Genomic DNA, 18,677 nt, shown 5'->3' with positions numbered 1-18,677 from the left:
AGACTACTGACTGACATCAAGTTTGCAACTAAATATGGTTAAAAGAAGAACAGTAGTAGTGTTTTATTTTGTGCTAGGAAAAGTGTTCTGTGTATATAGAACTTGATATTGTGTACAGTTATTGTGTTGACAAAGTTTTCACTTCAGTTCTGTTCTCTAATTTGAGGACGGTTGGGGAAAAAATCTGATTTATTACCTTTCTGGATTTTTCATATTTTTTCTGTAAGACACATGTATTAGTTCATTGCACCAAATGAAAGTGCAAAATCTCCTCTTTCTAAAAATGTTAGTTTTATTGTTTTCTGCCTTATTAAAAAAATTTGGTGGCCTAATTAGTAATGTCATGTCACTAATTGAGTCAAAAAACCCCCACCCCCTCAGTCCCCTAGGGGTTAACCAATAGTTATTAAATAAAGGTATGAACTGCACTTTATAAGGGTATAGAGGCTTGATAACTCAGTTTAAAGGCTATAATAATAAAAAAATTCGGATCAACGCGCGCTGTCATTGGTTGAAACAGCGTGCTCTATGAGAGTATAGAGCATAGAGCTGAGCTAAAGCTGTCACACCATCTGCCAAATTGTACTATGTTCGACCTTTTCCGGGACTTCTTTTTATCTAAGAAGAATCTTGGGTGGTCTGATTCAGCATCCGCCGTGAGATGAATTACCAAGCGAAGTATACAATAAATGATCTTTATTAGCTACTTTTCAGTTTCGAATGAGTCTGAAAACTTATGGTTATAACTTATGGGTTACGCAAGGCTGATTTTATCGTGATTGCAATCTTATCAAACGACCTCGCAAACGAACCTTGACTCTTAGTCGAGAATTAAGCTAAGTTGAAGAATGCCTTCCAGCTACATCTGTGTGAAAGCATCCGTCAAAATATAGATATTTCCTTTTCTGCTAAAAGTAGCTAAGAATAATGAGTCAAATGAGTTTCAGTGATTTTCCTTTGCAGTAAAACAACATTTACCAGTTGTGAGCAAAAAATGTACATTGGGATGAACTGGGTATACCTTTTGACTTTAATTTGTATATCAATCGCTCTTCGGCATAATTTATGTTCTTCGATATTAAGTCAGAGATTAAGGATATGTCGCCCACGATACCAAATATTTACTCCCGAGGCAAAAGTTCAGATAATATCGAAAGTCCAAAGCACTATCGAAACTTTCCACATTCATGCGCATTTATGTCCAATTTTTAGGAATTACATCATACACATTAGAGAGATCAATTAGAATTGGAAAGTAACGGGGAAATATCAATATTGAAATAGGAATAGAAAGTCAGTTGAAACCTTCCTTTTGTATCTCAACGTTCGTTGTAAAAGTAAATCATTCCAAAATGAGTAGCAGTACATTGATAGAGGTTTTTGGTCACATCGTGTTTAGTTTCACGCGAGGCGTCACAGAGCATTACAATCCTGAAGCACTTGAATTTACAGCGGAATCCTTTGGCTACGATCCATTGGAAAGCACCGGTCGAGAATGGTATTGTCATCCTGTAGACGAGTTTATATTTCAAGAATACAGCGATAGAAGGGACACAACTCTTTCTTATCTTCCTTCATCAAGTCTCAATGTGAGATGTACAGACGCGTGCGCACCAGAGGAAAATGAGGAGACGTTAGGCGGCCAACAGGATGAAGATCAATCAATGGCTTGGAAGCGGCTCAGACCATCTGCTTTATTCACAGTGGGGAAAGCAATGTATATTGGAGCACTTATTTCACTGTTAACGTCTACTGGCATAGGCTCATTATTCATGTTGGTCATTTATCTGTCGTATAAAACTGAACTCAACTGTCAGTTTCACTCTAAAGAGTCTATTCCAGTACAAGTTCAATGGATCACTTCAATATCTGGTATCCTCTCCTGTGCTTTTCTATACATGTGGTTCTTCGTAAGCATGGTTTTGTTATTTCGCCCATTTCAGCTGATCGGGGTGAAGAAAAAGCTTGTCCTAGCAACGTTTCTATTGTATGGCTTGGACACACTTATTCGTGTTGTTCTACAAGCGTTACAAATAAATCAATCAAAGGCTTTCACAAAGCAAAAGATCCCTCTCAATCGTTTGCTTCTTATGAACATATGCGTGCAAGTTTATCTTTTAATGAAGCATTTTTTGAGTGGGCACTCGAGAAGACAACGGGCAACATTTTACTTTCAAATGATTCTTCCGACCTGTTTTACCGACATTCTTGCTTTCGTCTCAGCTTTTTCTTTATACCCAGCGTACGTCAAGCAAAACAAGGAAGGTAAACTTCTGATCGCTATTTTCGCTCCGCTTGTTGGAGTTGTTCTGAAAGTAATTTCAAGGATTTCCGTTCAGCAGTTGTGGAAATTTACACATCCGGGATATTCCTATGTGTTACCGACGCCGGTGTATTTTGGCTCAGCTGTTATGTTTCGATTATTGCAAGCCGACCTAGACAGTTTACAATCCATGGCTACTCTTGGAATAATTCACGGCGTTGCAGAAGTATTGGAAAGAAGCATCATGGTTATCATTGATCACTTCTGCCACGTGGTTTGGAAAAGAAAATCAGCTCCTTGGGGAAGTTTTCGCACTCCTCGCCGTGAGAGACTAATGGCTGATATTGCCATTATGAGCATGTTGTACGAGTCAATTGGTATCGTGTCTGTTAATGGCGTTTTCTTCTTGTATCAACTTGTTTACGTGGGAAACGAATCCTTTGCAAATTTGTTTAAATCGTTTGCCATCCAAACATCCATTTTACTGGTGATTGAGTGGCTTTTCACCAGCGTATCTCTTGCGATAGAAACTCATTATCAGAACATGGCTGTCATGGCTGTTTGGCGGAAAAGATGGAAAAGACATATACTAGTAGCAATTGTTAATGCGGTTCCCTTAGCATTGTGGTCCAGCGGGTATATCATAGAGATTTTACACGGGCGGTTCAGTGAAACTAACCATCCTTGCAAAATGCCGTTTTCTTGAGAGTGCGCAATAGTTGCGGAATGTAGACTAAATCAGAGTTCCCTTCGTCTTTAAGTAATATTTGTGTCGATTTGATAACTACGAGCTCAAATTGGGTGTAAAATGGAAAGGTTCACGCAATTTATCTCGAGACATGTCTATGTTATTCTTTCAAAGAATTGTATAAGTGTTTGTTATTTCCTAGAACAAAATGACTGAGGTACCACACACATAACGTTTAATCAGAATCATAACTTCTATTGTATCGATTGATCAATAGCTATTAAATAAAAGTATGAACCGCACTCTCTAGGGGTATAGAGGCTTGATAACTTACTATAAAGGCTAATGAAACACGCAAATAGTTTTCAAATCACTTTTGTTCCGTTTACCAAACATCGAGTACCGATTAATCTGTCCAGCTGTTTTAGTAGAATCCATTCATGCCAAAATTCAGAACGCCAATTCTAAGCTTTTTAAAAATTTGCACCAAATTGAGGCCCAAAAACTCGACCAACTTATCGGCCCTCAAATTACTAGCGACTCATCGCCTGAAAACCTCAAAACTGTAGTTACCATTCCATAAAATTTACTACTTTCCGATTCAGAAAAATCAGTTCTCAGCAAGGGCTTAAATTTTGTTCCCATATCCAAAAAAACCGACAAATTTTCAGTTAAGCAAGACGTTGAAAAATTCCTTCCCTGCGTTCAATTGAAAGCCTCTTTTTATGACAAAGCGGATGATTCTAGCACTTCGAACGAAGATGCTTTCGAAACACTCCAGATTCGAAAGTTTAAATGGACTCCCCACGAGGGCCAGCTCTCATCTTTAGATTTTTTCATCAAAAAATGTCGCCACGATATCAACAAACTTAAATTCAATCGTGACACCAAATTTTCCATTCTTTCTTCGGAAGAGTGGTCGGGTCTAAAAAGTCTAAAAAAACGCAAAGAAATGGTCATTAAGGCGGCCGACAAAGGCGGTGCAGTTGTTGTTTGACGGGCCGACCTCTGCCAAAAAAGAAGCGCAGCGGCAACTTTCTGACATCTCCTTTTATGCTAAGGTCGACAAAGATCTCACTTTAATTAACCAAACCATTGTCAAAAATACCATTAACGCTCTTACAGCTAAACAAGAATTGCCGGCTACTGCTAAAAATCTCAGCATTACCACTCCTAGAACTTCGTGTATTTACTTTTTACCTAAAATCCACAAACCTAACGACCCGGGTCGACCCATCGTTTCTGCCTGCAGTTGTCCCACCGAACTTATTTCCAGCTATAGTTTGATGCTACACTGGTTTGCAGATTTAATGAATGTAACCGAAGAAGTTACAATTCATAGACCCAACGTTTCCACACTCCTGTCTAGTGCCTTCATCAGGGGTGATCTAAACGCTGTAACAAGAAGTCCTTTATATGATCACTAATTAGCGACCTTTTTGCTGACGAGGTGTAAATAGGCATCAGGAAGCAAACCGCCATCGTCACGAGTTAAAGGAGCGTGGGCGGAGTTAACATGCCAAGCCTCCAAACAAAGGCGCTGGTGGTAACGCCGATTAGTGGTGATAATTTTAGAATTATCCCACCCAATTGTATGGTTGGTTAGGCAAGTGTGCTCCGATAAAGCTTAATTTTCCTTTTTGCAAAGAAAAACCGCTTTTTGGTGCTCTTTTAACTGTGTACCAAACTGGCGTTTGGTCTGTCCGATGTATTCGTTGTCACAGTCATTGCAAGGAATAGAATAAACGGCGTCGGTTCGTTGTTCTTTCGTGACAGGATCCTTGGGTTTGGCGAAAATATGCCCCAAAGTCTGAAAAGGTTTTTGAGCAACTTTAACGTTGTGGCTATTCAAAATTCTCTTGATGGGTTCAGTAACACCCTGTATGTAAGGAATAACAGCAAAACCAGTCGCTGGTTCCCTTTCATCAAGAGCGTTACTATTTGTAAAATAAAGTTTTTGTGTAGCCATTTGCCTTTAGGACATTGGAAACATATTTCCTCTCCTCAGCCTTCGAATCGAGTGAAGATGGTAGACAGTCAGCCCTCCTAAGTAAAGTTTTGGCTACAGACTTTTTATGGCAAATAGGGTGGTGAGAATCGAAAGCGAGGTATTTGTCGGTGTGGGTAAGTTTACGGTAGACACTTGTCTCTAAATTACCCTGAACCCCTCTGGACACATTTAAATCAAGAAAGGGCAAATGTCTATCCTTTTCACGCTCAAGGGTGAATTGGATCGACGGCTCTACTGAATTCAAATGCAACAAGAGGCGCTCCGCTTCATTTCCGGATACCGCAGAAATAACATCATCGACATATCGTTTCCAGAAAAAGGGTTTAACCAATGAAGTGGCTAAGGCCCTTTGTTCCACGTCTTCCATTACCATGTTGGCAATGACAGCAGAGACAGGCGAACCCATCGCTGTACCAAAAACTTGTCGATAGTATGTGCCGTTATACGTAAATTGCGTGGTTTTGAGGCAAAAAGACAGCAGATGAATAATATCCTCCACAGGCAAAGAAGTTCTTTGTCCTAGGAAACCATCTTCTCTGAGTCTTTCCTCCGCAACCTTAACGGCAAGATCAACTGGGATTTTGGTGAAGAGCGAAACAACGCCGAAAGATACTAATTCTTTACAAGCGTCAAGAGTTTTGTCTCTTATGAAATCCGCAAATTCGCAGGAATTTTTGACAGTGTAATCAGTATTCCCAACAACAGGCGACAAAATTCTCGTAAGATAGCCAGAAATTACATAAGTCGGAGAATTAACAAAAGAGACAATGGGTCTCAGAGGAATTCCCGGTTTATGAATTTTAGGTAAGCCATAAAAACGTGGACATAAGCCGTCACTACTGTATAAAATTTTGTACATAGAGTCACTAATTCTACCGGCTTTTTTTAAATCAAACAACATTTTGTTTAACTTTCTTTGAGTTTTACTGGTAGGATCAGAGTTTAAGACAGCATACGTACTCTTGTCATTAAGCAGAGACAAAGCTTTGTCGTGATATTGGAATGTAGGTTGTGTCGCCCCATAGCCTTGTCGCCCCAGGTTATGTCGCCCCAACAACATACAGGTCCAACAACTCTCTTTGGGTTTGGTAATCCACGGGTACTTTAAGCACTCACACTGGCATAATGTTTTCCTCGGTGTAGGTTTTCAAGGACAGTCTAGTTTTGTGCAGGGGAAGCCTGATAAATTTCTGCTGGTAGAGGTCAAAATTTCTGCTGGTAGAGGTCAAACGAGATGATCAACACAGTCGAACCTGTGTCCAGTTCCATCTTGAGTGGTTTACCATCAACATCCAAATCAACCCAGATAATATCATTGCTCTGTTTCCTCACACTGTGTACCGCAAAGGCAGCTAAGATGTCTTCATAAGCATCAACATCAACTTCAACAGCATGTACCTCGGGGGTTTTGGTTGCTTTCTTAGGCTCGCATTGCTGTTTGGAACGACAAACCCGCTGAATATGGCCCTGTTTTCCATAGTGGTGGCAAATCTGGTCCTTGTAAAGGCAATTGTGTCATTTGTGTGTTCCCACCACAGCGGTAGCAATGGGTCGTGGTCGCCGGTTTCTTTAGTATCTGTTTGTTTATGTTCAGTCAACTTATCAACGCGAGGGACCGGGTTGGAGTTGCGCTCGCTTCTGAAGCATCGCGGATGGCAGTTTCCATTGCTACAATAATCTTCACAGCTTTGGAATACTTAATTTTGGCTTCTGACAGTTGAGGATGCGGCGAAAGATTTGAGACCTATTTCACTGACACCAACGTTGTCCAAAATTGCCGAGCACTACGTCGTCCATGAACATGTGAAACCAGCACTTCTGAAACGCCTGGAACCCGATCAATTTGGGTGTATTCCAGGATCCTCCACTGCGCATGCATTGATACATCTGATGCACAATTGGGCGCAAGCAACAGACGGAACGGGGAACACCGTGCGGATCTTTGCGTTGGACTATAGAAAAGCCTTCGATCTGATAGATCACAGCCTCTTGCTATCGAAACTCTCGACCTACAACATCAACCCTTACATCATCAATTGGATAATAGCCTTTCTTAAAGATAGGAAACAAAGGGTCAAACTTGCACATGATTGTCTCTCAGAGTGGGGATCGGTCCGAGCAGGAGTACCGCAGGGAACAAAATTGGGACCGTGGCTATTCTTGGTTATGATAAATGATTTGAAAGTACCATCAGCCAGTGATTGTATAAAATATGTAGATGACACGACAGTGTACGAAATCATAAGCAAGGGTGGTCCTAGCAATGCTCAGTCTATGATAAACGAAGTAGCTACCTGGTCAACACTTAACTCGTTTCAACTTCATCCGAAAAAATGTAATGAGCTAAGAGTTTCCTTCGGGCGCTCCCCTCCTTCCTACGATCTCATAGAAATTAATGGCTCTAAAGTCAGCGCCGTTAGTGTCGTGAAATTACTGGGTGTGTATTTTCAAGACAACCTCAAGTGGAACACTCACGTTACTGAGATGATTAAAAAGGCCGCTAAGCGCCTTTACTTTTTAACTCAGTTAAAGCGAGCTAAGGTACCATCACCAGAATTAGTGAATTTTTATGTTGCTTGCATTCAATCCGTCTTACTTTATGGATGTCAGGTCTACCATTATAGTCTCCCCGATTATTTGAGCTTAAGTTTAGAGCGTGTCCAAAAGAGAGCCTTGAAAATTATATACGGTTATGATAATCATTATAGAGAAGTGCTTCAGATGGCAGAGCTGAAAACCCTGAGGGATCGGAGGGAAGACCTCTGCTTAAAATTCTTTAACAACATCGTCTCCAATCCCTTGGATTGTTTGTACCACTTACTGCCTTTCGACAACCGAGATCAACTTAGGGAGTTACGACGACGCAGACCATTTAGAGTTTCCTTTAAAACAAATCGGTTCAGAGATACTTTCATTCCAGCAAGCGCAAGACATTTTAATTGACATCTATTACAATTGTATATGGGCCCATATGTAAATCAGTTCCCTTTTAGGTTTGATTTTATTGTATAGTTCTATTATATAATTTGTACACCTTTGTTATTCAGCTTCCAGCTGCTATTAAGGTATTATTAATAAACGTCTATCTATCTATCTATCTATCTATCTATCTATCTATCGTCACTACTGTCATGTCTTTGATTCGAACGGACACGTTTTAGAATAGTACATAACTGCGCATGTTCAAAGTGTATTGGTCGCTGGCTAAAAAACACCACACTTATCTTCGTTCATCAAATCTTAACTGTGAGATTTATTGACGCGTGCGCATCAAAGGAAAATGAGGAGAAGCTAGGCGGCTTATCAGATGAAGATCGAGCAATGGCTTGGAAGCAGCTCAGACCATCCACTCTTTCTGCAATGTGGAAAGCAATGTGTACTGGTGCTTTGATTTCAGTGCTGACTGTTACTGTTATCGGCGTACTATATATAATGATAACCTACGTCTGCTATCAGACTATAGACAACTGCCAATTTCATGACACGGAGACAATTCCTGAGAAAGCACAATGGATCAGAACATTGTCTGATGTCACAGGCTGTGTTTTCCTGCACTTGTAGTTCTATGGAGGTGTGCTCTTACTTTTTCGACCATATCGGGTAATGGGGTTAAACGGGAAACTGTTCCTTGTAGCTTTTCTTCTGTTTTCTTTGGATGCAATTTATCGTGTGGCTCTTCAACTCCTTGGGATATCGCGTTCTAAACTTTCTCAGCGGAATATTTTGTAACACAGTGTGTTACAAAATATTCCGCTGAACGGTTTGTTCCTTCCCAGTATACGTTGGAAAAATCATCTCTCAGCAAATGCATTTCGTACTCTAACAAAAATGCGGTATTTGGTTCTAAAAATTATATCGCCGAGCTGTTTCTCTTTCATAATGGGCATCTTCGTACCATCTTACATTTACCTAATGTACGGCAAGCAAGATGCGAAAGGAAAGCTACTTATGGCAATCTTCTTGCCTCTCATCGGGGTCGTTCTTGAGGTGATCTGTGATCTCTCCACTATGCGTCCAGCGGTTATGGTGCATAACTCATCCAGGATATTCGTTCGTCTTGTGAGCGCTGTTGTAATTTGGATCAGCGTTTATATTTCGAGCGTTGCAAGCAGACCTTGAGAACATCAAGTCTATTGCTATTCTTGGGATGGTCTATGGTGCTGCAGAAGTCATAAAGAGAAGCACTATGGTTTTCATCGATCACATTTTCCATGTAATTTTACGAAGAAAATCAGCCCCTTGGGGAATTTTTCTCACTCCTCGGCGGGAGAGACTAATGAATGATATCGCTATTTTAAGCATGCTTTATGAATCAACTGCTATCGTGTCTGTTAACGGCGTCCTGTACTTGTATCAGGTCACTTACTTACAAAATATTTCACTTTTAAAGCTGCTGCAGGAATTTGCAATTCATACCTCAGTCTCACTGGTTATTAAATAGTTTATCACCAGCGTATCCTTAGTAATCGAGACATTATAAGAATATGGCAGTTATAGCCGTTTTGAGAAGAAAATGGAGAAAAGACACGTTTTGGTGACACGTTTTGGTGGCGATGACAAATCTGGTTCCATTGACCTTCTCGACGACACCGCACCTCTTGGATATTGTACTTGGGCGCTCCCATGAGTCTAAAGGTCACAGTGCAAAATGCGCCTCACTTAGAGACTTGCATTTGGAAATCAGGTGGCTGGCAACAATTAAGCCTTCTCAAGTCTTCCCATTGCAAAGTTGAATTAATTACAATTATCATGGGCCAGTTGAGTATGACGTGGACTGCACCTAACACCAGTATTGCGCTCATATGGGGCCGATTAGTACCTTTCAAGGTGCATATTCGCACGCATATTATTCGAAAGCAAGTTTCAGGAGTTCGATGGCGTTTCTTGGAAAGTCACTGAATAAGATTAGTACGCACTCGTGTAAATGAGGGCACCGTTGCTTGCTGGCAGAGCTCTTCTATTACCTTATTTTCATGATGTCACTTTTCAAACTTACTAGAGAATAATTTCAATCATTTAAGTTGCATTCCTTTAAAAAAGACAAACAAAAACATAACATTTGGATATCATCAAGAACTTCAAGTTGTAAAAATCCTTAGCTTTACAGGGTATGGTTAATTATTTCAGTCACATAATTACGCGGATGTTCGAGACACTTTGGGGGCAATGAGAGTCAAATTATAGAGTCAAATACTTGTTCGGATCGAAATCGCTATGTAAATTTCAAGGTGCCTTTTTGCATATAGTCAATGAAGTAGTCCGAACAGTGTTGAAATAAAAAGCACCGTTGCTACTTCGGTGTAAATTCTGTAGTTTTCTTAAGTAGTAGTTATCGCATCTACGTTTTATCTATGGAGATTGAAAGGTACTTCTCAGTAGAGCGATCTCCGTCAACATGAAATGTTATTGACTGCTTTTTGGGAGCGCCAATTATCATTAAATGGTAAATTATCAGGTTTTGTTCACGTGATTAAGCTTACAAATATTTCTGTCAGTTCAGCGAAACTAACCATCCTTGGCGAAGGGGGGGTTCTCTCTCCCTTTCCGAGGTCGCGGTCGGACCGGGAAGGAATCGGCCGTGGATTGGCCCAGCTGTGACCCTCGGGTCAGATCGGGAGGCGACGAACGGCGAACTTAGAACTGGCAGTGACTAGGGGAATCCGACTGTTTAATTAAAACAAAGCATTGCGATGGCCGGAAACGGTGTTGACGCAATGTGATTTCTGCCCAGTGCTCTGAATGTCAAAGTGAAGAAATTCAACCAAGCGCGGGTAAACGGCGGGAGTAACTATGACTCTCTTAAGGTAGCCAAATGCCTCGTCATCTAATTAGTGACGCGCATGAATGGATGAACGAGATTCCCACTGTCCCTAAGCAGGTGTTAAAAGTGAAACTAATGCGCCGATGTACATTGATTGACAAACTATACAAAGAACGGATGGTCTGAATCGCTTCCAAGCCATGTCGTCATCTTCATTTTGCCGATCGTCTCCATCTTCATCTGGTGAGCTCGCGCCGATGACCCGATATCTAACTCGAGAATTACCAACTGACAAGAGATCATAATAGTCGTCCGATGGTGGTGAATATTCCTGACAAATGGGTTTATCAACGGGCTAACAATTCCACTCTCGACCCTCACCGCTCAAGCTATCGTTATATCCAAAGGTCTCCACTTCAGGCTCATCAGGGTCGTAATGCTCTGTCACGCGGGGGGTTAAGCTGAATAAAATACGAGCAAAAACTTCAATTGGCAGATTGTTATTCATTGTCCGCGCTACAGAGTCTTCGAGTGCACACTTGAGATCTTCGATAACGAATGAACATGTTTCGAATAAGCTCCAGGCTTTTTCATTTGATGTTTTAAAAGTGAAAGTGCTAACAAAGCAGAAACAATCTGCATGTTAGGGAAAGTGTTGACTACACTTATTCACTGAAAATTTGAGAAAAAGATGTTGACGATCAACATTATCAATTATATATGCTTCTATTGTTTGAATTTTAAAGAACTCCTCATAGGGAGGTAGTCAGAATGAATATTTCAGCTCGTTGACATGTAATGAACATGTTTCGAATAAGCTCCAGTGTTTTTTAGAGCGAAGGGTTAGTGAGAGTGCCAACAAATCAAAAGACATCAAGCCCTGTCAAGGGATCCAGTATAAAAGCCTCATTTACATTCTACGGAAACAGGCTAAGTGTTGACCTGAAGAATCCACCACTCCACTGTACTACGTGAAAATTCACGATGTGAGATGACAACGATTAGTCAGTAATAAATACTGATATTTTTGTGAGACGTAATTTCAGTAATGGACATTGTACTCGGTGTAGTATCAAGCGGGAAGTATTCTCTTGTTTTCACCACTCTCTTAATGCTGTGGATAATTCTGACAGCATTAAAAACACCTGTCTGGCTAATCGTGACAAACTTGATTTCCAATTTTTATTGACAAACTGATTTCCAACATTCATTTGAACATTCATATTTGAAAACTCATTGCAACACATTGTTGTCCTGCATTTTGTCCAAAAACTAACTCGTTACCTTGACAATATGGAGTTGCTATTGTTTTCATAGGGTCAACATATATTAGAGGACCAGGATCTTTTTCTATGTCTGTACTTAATGTATAGTTGCAATAATTTGCTATATGATCCTCACTCTTGCAAGAAAACAATGTGAAATATTGACTGGGACGATATTTATCTTTCCTATACTTTAACGAATTCTTTCACGACAGTTTAAATTGAACGTCATCTTATTTACTAGCTTTATAGCATTTACATAACAGTAAAATGTAGATGACATGGGTATACATGAAAGAATGCGTGCATAGACAAGTTCACTAACCCTTCTGAATGCCGTTTTCTTGAGAAAGCGCCATAGTTGAGGAATGTGGACTAAATCAGAGTTCCTTTCGTCTTTGAGCTATATTGAGTGGAAAATGGACAGGTGATAGGTGATAGTGAGTTGAAAATGGACAGGTTCACGCAATTTATCTCGAGAAATGATTTTGTTATTCTTTCAAACAATTGTACAAGTGTCTCCTTTGGCAGATTGTTTCAAAAAAATGTGTAATAAAACAATTACTTAACTAATTTTTCACATAATATTAAGGGCGGGAAAATGTTTGGCTCTCGGTCATGATCTCGAGTCAAATATTGTCCCGTCTGGCTCTTCCACTCAGTCATTAAGTAAATTGGAAGATGATACATTACAGTCAATATTGCATCCTCTTTTCTTAACTCTCACCCCACCCCTCAGGATGAAGTATGGTACTTTTCCGTTGCGCACCAGCAGTTGTACTTAAAGGGCAAACGTTTACTAACACTGCATCTAACTAAGTCTGGCGAATATTTTTAAAACTTTAGAATAGGTTGGGTAGATTTTTGAATTCTGAAGCAGGGGTTTGGTCCACTGCGTTGAATTCTAGCATGAGTGCATAAGAAATTATATTCAAGTGTGAAGTTCAGTATTTTAATTTTAAGAATCTCATGATATTTAAAAATACTCAGTGATACTATACACCAAAACGTCTAATAAGTTATTTATTATCCAGCTCCTTTCTGATAATTCTTTCTGCTCATGTCTTGTAAGGCTGGAAAAGCAAAGCGGATAGAGAAGCGTAACGCGCAATCGACTGGCTAAACAGGTTTATTCACAGCACAAAATAACCAACTGTCCAAATAACCCTGCAATATCGCGGGATATTTGTGCTCTATTCGCGCCTTACATGTACTCTACTTTGAGCAGTTGGGTGATAATATCCGGTAAGTGTAATCTGTCAACAATCTGTGACACCACCACAAGTCAATTAACACAAGGAAGGCTGAAAGACCGCCGGCATTCAGTTTTTAGAAGTTCTCTATGTAAAGGGCATTTTGCAAGGGTGACCTTCAGACTCATCAAAGCGCCCATGCACAATTTCCAAGAGATTTGCTGTCGTCCAAATAGCCAAGGGAACTAGGTTACTTATCGCAACCACAAAGTGTCTTTTCCATCTTTTGCGCCAAACAGCCATAACCGCGATATTCTGCAGGCGAGTCTCGATGGCCAAGGATACGCCGGTGAAAAACCATTCGATCACCAGCGGAACTGAGGTATGAATAAAAAATTTCTGAAGCAGATTCGACAATGATGTGTTTTGTAAGTAAATGAATTGGTATACGTACAACAGTCCATTAACACACACAATGGCAGTTGATTCACTCAACATGCTTAAAATGGCAATATCAGCCATTAGTCTCTCACGGCGAGGAGTGCGAAAACTTCCCCAAGGAGCTGATCTTCTTTTAAAGATTACATAACAAACATGATCAATGAAGACCATGGCACTTCGTTCTACAACTTCTACCGCTCCGTGGATTATTCCAAGAATAGCGATGAGTTTTAGGTTTTCAAGTTCTGCCTGCATTACTCGAAACATGATCGCTGATCCAAAATACAACGGCACTAACAAGATGTAGGAGTATCCCGGATGAGCAATTTTCTTCAAGCGTTGAGTGCAAAGTCGTAAGATTACTTTAAAGATAACTCCAAATAGAGGTGAGAAGAGTGCAATAAGGAGTTTTCCACGTTCAGTTTGCTTGTTGTACATTGGATAAATAAACGATACTGCAAAGATGCCAATAAAGAAAGTGAAACAATAGGATATTGTTAATTTTATAAATAAACTCGCTCTATTCGAAAGGTTCCGGAAGTGATTTGTTACAAGATAAACCTGGCAACCTATGCTAATTAAAAATGTAACGTAGAGAGGAATCTTCTGAGTCACTGAAAGCTTGGAATGAGATGTTCCCAAGACTTGAAGGACAACACGATACACTGTATCCACAGAGAACAGGACAAAAGCAACAAGAATGAGTTTTCTTTTTACGCCCTTTAACTGATACGATCGAAAAAGAAAAAGCATTCCTGCAAAGAACCACATGTAAAGAAAGGCGACACCAGTCACGTCAGACATTGTTCTGATCCACTGTATTTTGACTGGGATTGTCTCCTTCGGGTGAAATTGGCAGTTGCGCGTCGTTTCATAAGAGACGTAAGCGATCCCGACGTAAAAAAGGCCAAGGATGACAGGTGTTAAAAGTGAAATTAATGCGCCGATGAACATTGATTGACAAAATGTGCGAAGAACGGATGGTCTGAGTCGCTTCCAAGCCATTTCGTTATCTTCATCTTGCTGTTCGTCTTCATCTTCATCTGGTGAGCTCGCGTCAATGAGCCGATATCTCAGTCGAGAATTACCGAATGACAAGAGATCATAATCGTCGTCCGTTAGCGGTGAATATTCCTGATAAATAGGTTTATCAACGGGCTGACAATTCCACTCTCGACCCTCACTGCTTAAGCTATCGTTATATCCAAAGATCTCCACTTCAGGCTCATCAGGGTCGTAATGCTCTGTCACACCGCGTGTGAAGCTGAATAAAACACGGGCAAAAACTTCAATCACAAAACTGTTATTCATTGTCCGCGGCCGATAGTGGTCGAATGAATACTTCAGCTCGTTGAAATATAATGAACACGTTTGGAATATATTTCAGTTTCTAAGTGTGATGTTTTGAAAGTGAAAACCATACTCGTTCTTGACATTTCCGGCCTTGTCAAGGGATCTGGTATAAATACCTCATTTGCATTTCACGTAAACAGGCCAAGTGTCGACCAGAAGAATCCACTACTATGCTGTGCTGCGTGAAAATTCAAGAGACAAGATGAGAAAAATAAGTCAGTAATGAATACTAACGTTTTTCTAGAGATTGTCATATGTTATTTCAGCAATGGACACTGTTCTCGTTATTGTATCAGGCGGAACGTATTCTTTTGCTTTCTCTGATATTAGGCGCATTTTCTTAAATATCCATCACTGAATGTAGCTCTGAAAGTAAATTAGTACACCTCATTGAACAAATAGATTAATAATCACTTCTACGCCAATTTTAAGTTCAAAAATTTGTTCTTTAAGGCAAACATTTCACCAAAGATCCCTTCTGTAACAATCAGTCTCGAAAAATACTGATTTCTTTGGCAAAGAGATAATTGTCGTGTTCAGAGATAATTGTCGTGTTCACTTCCTCGTTGCACGGTGTTTACGTTGCAAATTGTTTTCCATTTCTTCACAATGATTGAAACGGCTCGACAGTATTTGCCAAATGAGCGCTTGATTCATTTGTGTGGGTGTTGGCGCAAACACCGTATCGAAAATAAGCTTTCGGTCAATAATCTGAAGAATACTAATGAAGAACATTGTTTGATTCGACAAAAAAATTGTCAGAGCTGAAAGGTTGAATAAAGTAAATAACAGACAGTTATGAGAATTCTTGCTGGAATCTTGGGGGCGGAGTGAAAAAGCTTCCATTGCATTTTAGGGTAACAAGAAACTGAAGTTTCTAGAATTCACTGAGTGCATTCAGTGATGTTCAGTGAACATTTACAAAGTAATTCAAAATAACAACGATCGGCCAACTTAAACTGAAGCTTCCCAATGTCCATTTATTATTTCTAGATAAGCTGCCATAAGTTTTTTTTCAATGATTGTCGCCCCCTTTCCTAATGTGTCGAATAAATTATTTATTCTTCCTGATTTCTGGCGCATTGTACATCGATATCCAATACTGATTGAGCGAGTATAGCAAACATTTTACAATGCATAGAGCCTATTAAGGCCCCCCTCCCCCATCATAATCTTTTTCAGTTTCGTTCAAAAAGTAACCACTTGATATGTAAAAATATCCTTTCGTGTGCTTTCGTAATGTACTTTTCTAATCTTCCACGGCAATTAAACAGTTCCATGTCTTTCAGTTAGCAAGCATTCAGTTCTTTTCAGTTCTTGCGCTTGGTCTGTATATAAATCCGAGCAGAAAAAAATTGATGCACAGCTTTAAGTACAAATAGGAATCTTTTTGAAGTACGTTTCGTGATGATGAAAGAACTCGAAGAAATATTTTCGAGACTGATTCTTAAGGAACGTATCCTTGAGCCATTGAAGAAGTGTCTGAGAGCAGAGCTCTCCTATTTCCGTATTTTTCACGATGTTTTTACGATGTAACTTTTTAAACTTACCTAAGAACTGGACGCATATTTCCGTTCTCTCAGGCTCTCTGTTGGAACGAAACTTTGTTTTTTGTGCCTGGGTTTGCCAAAGTTTTTTATAAAATTGTATTTCATTTGTGTCAGGGGGCGTAGATGGGAAATTATTGGTTTATCCTGTAACTCTTTTCTCTCTTGATATGCCAGAGATGCAGGTTTCTCACATATGTAAACAGAGAGCTGAAAAAAGCAATTTTTATGCGGTGTGAAGACCCTTTTCTGGCGTGGGGTGGGGGTAGGTAGTAGTGTTATTGGCTATTATTTCAATACTTATTACCAGCCACTTTTTCCACTTTTTTTAGCTTTTCTGGAGGACGAGGCAATATGGACACGTTTGATCACAATTCACCGGAACATTACATATAGCACCTTTAATTTTCCTCTGTTATTCTTTTGGCATGACAATTATGTTTTCAATGCGCTGGACTATTATTATTTGTCCTAGTTTTTGGAGATCTTCCAGCTCAGTTGGGATGTCGTCTACATATAAATTGTTAACTGACATTGAAAACTGCTTTGATTGACTTTAGAGTGACAAGTCTTACAGATAAACTCTTTCCCATCAAATGACAACAGTGTATTAAAAATATCCTGAGAAGGGTGACTAGTTTTATTGAGTTTTAAGACAGATTTCTTATAAAGCGTTTTGTTTAGAACACATGTACCTTGAGGCTTCCCTCTTCCATACAAATCTCTAGCGTGAGAAACAAATATTTTGAACCCCATGTTCAAAGATTAGTACAATAGATCGCAACAACAATACACCTTTCTGTTAATATGAAATTGGTGTAGTTTTCAGATATGAGCGACTCAAAGGCTCTTCGTAAAGAGGTTCAGCAGTTTCTTGGTGAACAGTACCAGAGTAGCTTTCACTGTATTCCAGTTGATAATCAGTATCAAACACATTTAATGCTGTGGATAATTCTGACTGCATTAAAAACACCTGTCTGGCTAATCGTGACAAACTTGATTTCCAATTTTCGTTGACAAACTGATTTCCAACATTCATTATTTGAAAACTCATTGCAACACATTGCTGTCCTGCATTTTGTCCAAAAACTAACTCGTTACCTTGACAATATGGAGCTGCTATTTTTTTGTTAGGGTCAACATATATTAGAGGACCAGGATCTTTTTCTATGTCTGTACTTAATTTATAGTTGCAATAATTTGCTATATGATCCTCACTCTTGCAAGAAAACAATGTCAATTATGGGCTGGCACGATATTTTATCTTTCTCATACTTTGACGAATGCTTTCACGACAGTTTAAATTGAACGTCATCTTATTTACTAGCTTTATAGCATTTACATAACAGTAAAATGTAGATGACATGGGTATACATGAAAGAATACGTGCATTGACAAGTTCTCTAACCTTTCTGCTCTTGTTCCTTAAAATTTTCAAACTTAGTATTGGTATTCAGCTTGGTTCACGATCACGTCTACATACATGATGAAATTTGCGTCCATGCTTCTTTCGATTGACATTAGACAGCTCAGTTGATAGAGCATGTTTCTTGATGAAAGGTTCACTCAAAAATGTTCGCTCATAAAGAGATCTCTCATAAGGTTCGCGGAGTTGTTCTGAAAGTTATTTCAAGGATTTCCGTTCAGCGGTTGTAAAAATTTACACATCCGGGATATTCATATCTGTTACTTGCACCGGTGTATTTTAGCTCAGCTGTTATGTTTCGAGTATTACAAGCCGACTTAGACAGTTCACAGTGCACTGTTTCTCTTCAATTCGTTGAAGAAGTACTAGAAAGAAGCATGATGGTTATCACTGATCACTTCTGCCACGTGGTTTGGGAGAGAAAATCAGCTCCTTGGGGAAGTTTTCGCACTCCTCACTGCGTGAGACAAATGGCTGATACTTCCATTGTAAGTATGTTGTATGAGTCAATCGTCTTCGTGTCTGCTAATGGCGTTTTCTTCTTCTATCAACTTATTTACGTGGAAAACGAATCCTTTGCAAATTTGTTTAAATCATTTGCCATCCAAACATCGATTTTACTGGTGATTGAGTGGTTTTTCACCAGTGTATCTCTTGCGATAGAAACTCACTATCAGAACATGGCCGTCATACCTGTTTGGCGGAAAAGATGGAAAAGACATGTACTTG

At 39.6% G+C, this 18,677-nt stretch overlaps 2 protein-coding genes across 2 annotated transcripts; one reads left to right on the top strand and one right to left on the bottom strand.

The window, feature by feature from the left end:
- Nucleotides 1-1,120: 1,120 nt before the first annotated feature.
- On the top strand, nt 1,121-3,350 carry LOC149038408 (uncharacterized). Its single transcript, XM_089183675.1, has one exon. The coding sequence runs from the start codon at nt 1,353-1,355 to the stop codon at nt 2,967-2,969; it is 1,617 nt and encodes a 538-aa protein (XP_089039801.1). The 5' UTR covers nt 1,121-1,352; the 3' UTR covers nt 2,970-3,350.
- A 9,576-nt stretch (nt 3,351-12,926) lies between these two features.
- Nucleotides 12,927-15,046, bottom strand: LOC149038407 (uncharacterized). The gene has a single exon (XM_089185082.1). The coding sequence runs from the start codon at nt 14,931-14,933 to the stop codon at nt 13,329-13,331; it is 1,605 nt and encodes a 534-aa protein (XP_089041208.1). The 5' UTR covers nt 14,934-15,046; the 3' UTR covers nt 12,927-13,328.
- Nucleotides 15,047-18,677: the final 3,631 nt, after the last annotated feature.

The sequence above is a fragment of the Pocillopora damicornis genome, chromosome 10 (genome assembly GCF_964200805.1).
Source record: "Pocillopora damicornis chromosome 10, jaPocDami1.2, whole genome shotgun sequence".
Classification (NCBI taxonomy): Eukaryota; Metazoa; Cnidaria; class Anthozoa; order Scleractinia; family Pocilloporidae; genus Pocillopora; species Pocillopora damicornis.
This window is presented reverse-complemented; position numbering and strand designations above follow the sequence as displayed.